The sequence below is a fragment of the Phalaenopsis equestris genome, unplaced genomic scaffold (assembly GCF_001263595.1).
Source record: "Phalaenopsis equestris unplaced genomic scaffold, ASM126359v1 Scaffold000868, whole genome shotgun sequence".
Classification (NCBI taxonomy): Eukaryota; Viridiplantae; Streptophyta; class Magnoliopsida; order Asparagales; family Orchidaceae; genus Phalaenopsis; species Phalaenopsis equestris.
Window position 1 is genome coordinate 21,321 of NW_018165308.1, and position 6,608 is coordinate 27,928.

The 6,608-nt window shown below is 31.4% G+C and overlaps 1 protein-coding gene across 1 annotated transcript; it reads left to right on the forward strand.

The window, feature by feature from the left end:
- Positions 1–5,144: 5,144 nt before the first annotated feature.
- Positions 5,145–6,340, forward strand: LOC110031928 (oxygen-evolving enhancer protein 3, chloroplastic-like; the record flags this gene model as incomplete). Its single annotated transcript, XM_020735378.1, is given in 2 exon segments — positions 5,145–5,505; positions 6,045–6,340. Coding segments are annotated over 2 exon segments (609 nt in total), but the record flags the coding sequence as incomplete, so codon positions are not given.
- Between the last annotated feature and the right edge of the window lie 268 nt (positions 6,341–6,608).

A 6,608-nucleotide genomic window follows, 5' to 3' on the forward strand; every position in this document is an offset into this window, starting at 1 on the left:
ATTTTGGGTCCAAGAGGGGTATTTTGGTAATTTGGGGGTGTTTTAGGGGTAAAAGGCCAAGATGAGTATTTTGGTAGAGTTGAGGTACCAATCATCACCAATAAGCCATGGACCAAAGTAAACCCCATTTTGGGTCCTCTACATAGTGGTCTTAGCCAAACCATAGCCCTAGGGCTAGTAGGTTTAGGGGACCATCTACATGAGTATCCCAAAAGATCAAGGGATCTATGCTAGAAATTTGAGTTCAGGGTTGTGAGTGATTGTGGGTACAGATAAGTGTAGTGAGTGCCTTAGCTCCAGACCAACACCCAAGGTCAACCCTAAGGTCCAGCAATCCTAAGGGTGACTGATCTTGAGTTTCCCCCACAGTGACTCTACCTACTAAGTATTTAGAGGTTGAGAGCAACATGTGGAACTTCAAGTTGAGTAGAGAAAAATTTGGAATTTCTAGTGGTGAGGGTTTCATGTCTAGTTTTCTAGGAATAGTCAACAGGAAAAGTCCTATGGCTAGACCCTAGCCTACTAAAGAGGAAAAACTAAACCTCAACAAAAATTAAGGTCAACAAGAAGAAATATTTAAATTTGCATTTTATTATTATATTTCAACTTTTATTTCTATAAATTTTGAATTTTCAAACTTAGAGGCTTTTATGAAGAATCATAAAAAAATAATAAATTAGGAAGATGATTAGAACCTTCCTCCATTAATGACCACCTACCACCTTTTAAAATTTTCTTCTCATTTTATTAATTTTTTATCATTGTAATCCCTATAAATATGAATAATATGTAACATTTTTGATTAATTATTGAATAAAATGTTTGAGTGAGAATTGTTTCTCTTGTTGTTTGGTAGCTGCAAGTGTTGCCTTTTCCTTGGTGAGATTATATATTTTTCTTTGCTTTTCTTTTAAGTTATTCATTAATTCTCCATAACAAGCCTCCTAAATTCTTCACGACTCTTCATTTGTGTCCTAAGCTTCTAATAATATCAACAAACTAGCAAACAAAACCTCACAACCCTTCCAACCCCTTGGTCAAGCAAGAGCATATTAAAGTCTAATCTTATTCCCTATCCCTCAACACCATTGTAAACTCATCCAAAATCACTCATATACTCCAGATCATAAGTCACATTCTAAGCTAAGCACCAATAATCATTTATATCCATTTTACATAGTCTTAACTCACTTTGCAAAAGTGAGTTCAAATCAACCCAAAAGAGCCTAATATAGGCTGGTCTTAGTATTTTAGCCACCATTCCCACATAAATCCTTTAGCATTCCACCAAAATATCGACATCAAATCTTTAGACCTAACACCGAAACTAATAGAAAATCTCAGTACTTCATTTCATCAAAAGGTTGTCCAACTCTATCATCTATCTTAGAGTTATATTTCATGTTAATATTAATGCTTCACAGGGTCTACTGAGAAAATATATGCTCTTTTAAAATCAAAAGTATTTTGGGTATCTTTACTATCAAAATGCAAAAATTTCTAATAAATATGCCTAGATTTGAAGATTTATTTGTGGAGATAATAGTTTGAATGGATGATTTTAAAGCAAATGCGCTTCTTTATGGGCAACCCTTAAAAAAAATATATCGCATTTAAGTAATTTATGTAAGATCACTATAACTTACAAAATGAAGCCAAGTGTTTTCTTTTGATCATTAATTTCTCATTTCTCTAGTTTCCATGGCTACATGGAAAATCCATGATTAAAGCTATTAATACTTACATTATATACATTCTCACTTCTAATACAAAGGTTCAACTCTCCTCTCATATTCTTAACTACTACTAGAATCGTGACAACCTCCCCTAACATGAATAACTTTTGGCATATAATTAGCATTGTTTAGATTTTATGGAAAGTTGATTATATTACTTTAAATTGTATTTTTAATCCTGCACAAAAAGTTGGTTATTGACATATGCACACATAATCACATACCCACGCCTTCTTGATGCCTAATCTGCATCTAAAAATATGTCTTGCTAGCAATAAAAAATGGCATGACAACTATAGATATTCTCATAAACTATAATATCTTTTATGGTATGCACTGGTCACTATTGCCACAATAATTTTAAGGAATACCATACACTTTTGGCGTCCTCATAAAATAAATCAACTTAAAATATTTCTTTCTTTTAGGGCTCTCAATTTGCTTGCGAGATGTTATATGTGATTTTTCTTATGTTGCTAGTATTATTCATTATCTAAAGATTTCTTGTAAGCGCAATGATGAAAAATTTTTGAACCCTTTGGAATTCTAATAGATGTCCTCTTTTGCATTTTTAACTTTAGTTTGTTGGCCCATATGATGATATGATAATAGTGATCCTCAGTTTTTCTTCTAGATCTTCTGTTAGGTTTAAATTGCTTTAATCAATTTTACGTATTTTTTTCTCTTCGAGTTTTATATTTTTTAACAACTCTATATATTAGTTGCTACTAAAATATCCTTTCAAAATTGTTCTTATGTGCAGAGGATAGAATCTGTTAAAAGACTATGTTTTCTTAAAGTTGGGCTCTCAATAGTTTTTTGGTACATGCTTAGTGTTGTTTCCTATTGTTGGTTATTACTCAATTTCACTTCTCTATCTTATTTTTCCCACGGAATCTCTTACATGAGTTATGATCAAAAAAAATTTTTAAACCTTATGAGTACTTATGAAAGGTATCTATTCTATTAGATAAATTGAGTATATGACATTGAGATCATTGACACTTCTTATTGGTCTTCAACTAGTTTTTGTTTTAGTTGATTCATTTCTCTGATAAAATTTTTTATGCCTTTGAGTTGATTGAAAAATTTTCCCTCTTTTTTCCTTGTTTTGATTTTTCATTCCATTCTTTTGAGACATTAATCATATACAATGCACCCGAAACATTATTATTTACAAAACAACTGCCCCACATGCTTATTTTTTTTTCTTTCAAACTATCAATCCAATATTTAAATTCATAATAAATTCCAATCTATATATTTAATTTCTAATTAGTTGATCATAAGACATGAATTCAATAGTTTAAAAAATGCTATGTGTGATCATTTTGTAAAAATTAATATTTTGAGTGGAATGTATCTAATTATCCCCACTTTTCTGCTTGACTTATCAATTATATTTCAGATTTTTTTAGCTCATGTAGAACTAATTTATATATTTAAGGCAAATTTACATGCATACCAATCAATTCTTATGTATTTACATTTCTAACACCTAAGCTTCAATTTTTATGTACATGTCATCTTAAGCATGAAAAGACGTGTTTACTTTTTGAAATTTAAAGTAGTTGCCTTTTTTATATCATATGAAAGATTTGGGTGGTCAATATAAAATTAAATTTTAACTCTTAGAGATGGAAATAATTAGGACATGTTGGGGACACTTTCTATTTTCTATTTTTGTTTTCGGTATATTTTGTTTCTTTTTTTTTATTTTCTATTTCTAAAAAGCACGTTTAGTACTGTATGTTTTATATGTTCAAAAAAAAAATCTAAAAAAATTGGTATTTTTTATTTTTTAAAAAAGAAAACTATTCTTTTTTTAAAAAATAATTAAATTGCATTAGCTACTAACATGTTAATTAATTGAAACTATTTAATTAATAACCACTAACTTGTAAATTAATTTTGAATATTTAACTACTAACTTGTTAATTAATCTTTTGATGAATTGTTAAAACTTTTTATTAATTTTGAATATTTAACTACTAACTTGTTAATTAATTTTTTGATGAATTGTTAAAACAAAACTATTTATTTATTTATTTAAGTTAATATTTTGTTAAATTGAAGTTTTAATTGATTTGAAAGTTTTATAAGTTTGTTAAATTTTATGGATTAATCAAAGTTTCAATAAGTTTAGTTAATTATTTAATTAGTTTATTAATTAGTATATTAATTAAGTTGTTTAATATTTTATTCAATTATCTATATATTTAATGATATGTTAAAATAATTTAAGATTTTAATTTTATTATTATTAACTTTAAATGATTAATATTTTATTTGAATTATTGTGGTTTTAATTTATTAATTATTAAGCTAGTTAAGTATATTTATTATTAAATTAAGTAATTATGAATTAATTAAATTCATTTAGGTTCAATTTAAATAATTAATGATTTAATTAGATGATTATTAGTTTAATTAAGTATTTTATTAATTGGTTGAATTTTAGTAATTTTTATAATCCTTTTAATTTATTAATGAGTTAATTAAGCAAGTTTAAAAGTGAAGTAGTAGATTAATGGCTTACATTGGTCATTTGATTTCGACCGATGATAGTTAAGCTAATTTAAGGTTTTAGGATATAGCTCTGAAAAATAGGATTTTAAAACGGTGAAAACATAATTTATATGTTTTTGAAATTTTGAAAATGTTTCATGTGCTTTAAAAATAAAATGAAAAAAGAAAAAAAAAAAGAATAAACAAAGATTATTTTTTGATTTGTTTTTTTTTTTTTGAAAAATAAAAAAAATGCAAAATAGGAAATGATCCTAAAGAGAGCCTTAGGAAATTGGGAAAAAAATTGCGTGTTATAGACGTACGCAGCGCGACGTACGCAGCGCTGCGTGCGACAGCGCTGCGTGCGATATTGGGTTATACCGAGGGTACAAGGGGGTTACATCCACGATATAACCCCTTTTAACATCTCTGTAACATTCTATAACCTACCTGTAACCTAAAATAAGTTTTGCACTTCTGTTATCATATATTAAGAATTTATTAGTAGGTTACAAGTAAGTTTCAGAAGGTTACATGGAGGTTACAAGAGGTTATACCGTAGATGTAATCCCTTTGTACCATCGGCATAACCTCAATATGGTACACATCGCTGCGTACGTCTATCACACCAATTGGGTGTTACGCATGCAAATGCCTCTATATTTATTGTACGAATTGAGCCCAACAAGTTTTTGTTAAATAAAATTAAAATGAGCTCTTCACTCAAAAGTCATGATATCCACGTGTCAATCTTCAATTGGCCATCGGCAAACACAATCCTGCTCGAAATACGCTCAAGCCACACGTTCAAACACGTGTCTGCCATCCAATGGCTCACAACTTATCCAAGCCAAATCTGGAAGATAAGGCCTCCCATCTTTTTTCCGATTAAAACCGACTAAATTCCACTCCCTCCCCAACTCACTCCGGATCACCAGAGCAGAAAGAATGGCTCAGGCAATGGCTTCAATGGCCGGCTTACGTGGATCCTCGCAGAAGGTTCTGGAAGGAAGCCTCCAGCTCAGCGGAGGAAGTCGCCTTGAGGCTCCGGCGAACCTGTGTGTTTCTAGCGGTGGTCGGTCGGGGCTCGGCTTTATCAAGGCTCAAGCGCAGCGGGTGGAGGGCGAAAGCCTGAGCGGCCGTCGCGCTTTGCTTGGGCTTTTTACAACAGGCCTCACCGGCGTTGCTATAGTAAATAATGTTCTCGCCGAAGCAAAACCTATCAAGATTGGCCCTCCCCCACCGCCCTCAGGCGGTCTCCGTAAGTTTCCTGACTTCATCTATAATGTTTTCAACAGCAAGCCTGGCTACATGAATTTTTTTTCTCAATTGACTCCTATTGAGGAAAAAAAATTATGTTTGGATATTTATGGGGCATCATGTCAATCACAAATAAGATATACGATTGCGTGATGCTCAACGCAAGCATGTCCAAACACAATATTTATTCCATATTGAGTCATATTTTCATTTAATTGTAACATATTAAAAATATATTTTTTTTACAATAAGCTCAAATCATGTTTGGTCTAGTTCTGCCTTTCTTAACATAAGTTGAATCTAATATATCTACTATTCTAATCGGATCATTAGATGACCGACGTTTAATGTGATCAAATCATCTAAGACGGTTCTCTCCAATTTTGTCCAATTTTATACGGGAGTGGTGTTACACCAAGGATATAAAATCAATGAATATCAAACTCTCATAAAGATTTGTCATTTTGATAAAAAAAAAGCTTGAAATTAATGATTTTTTTTGGGGGTTAATTATTAATGATGATTGGGTAAATCCAACAGCCGGGACGCTCAACTCTGACGAGCCAAGGGACCTGGATTTGCCATTAAAAGATCGATTCTACATACAAGCCCTGACTCCAGCCGAAGCTGCAAAGAGAGCGAAGGAGTCGGCTAAAGACATTCTGAATGTGAAGGAGCTTATTGACAAGAAGCAATGGCCGTATGTGAAGAACGACCTCCGCCTCAAAGCATCTTATCTCCGCTACGATCTCAACACTGTCATCGCAGCCAAGCCCAAGGAGGAGAAGACGGCTCTCAAGCAGCTCACTTCTAAGCTTTTCTCTACCATTGATGACGTCAGTTCCTTCCATCCTTCAACTTTATCTTTTATGCATTAAGTTTTTGCGTTCCATATCATTTGAGATAACCATTATTATAATCATCCAATGGCTCACTACTTGCATGATTTAATCCGAACTCTTTTCGGATGATATTTGATTTAAGTCAAATTTAACTGGATCATTAAATTATTTCCTTTTGTTTCATTTAAATATCGAAAATTTCAAAATCTTTCATTTTTGGGTCCAAATTTCAACTTTTTTTTTATACTAGTTGCGATTTTTT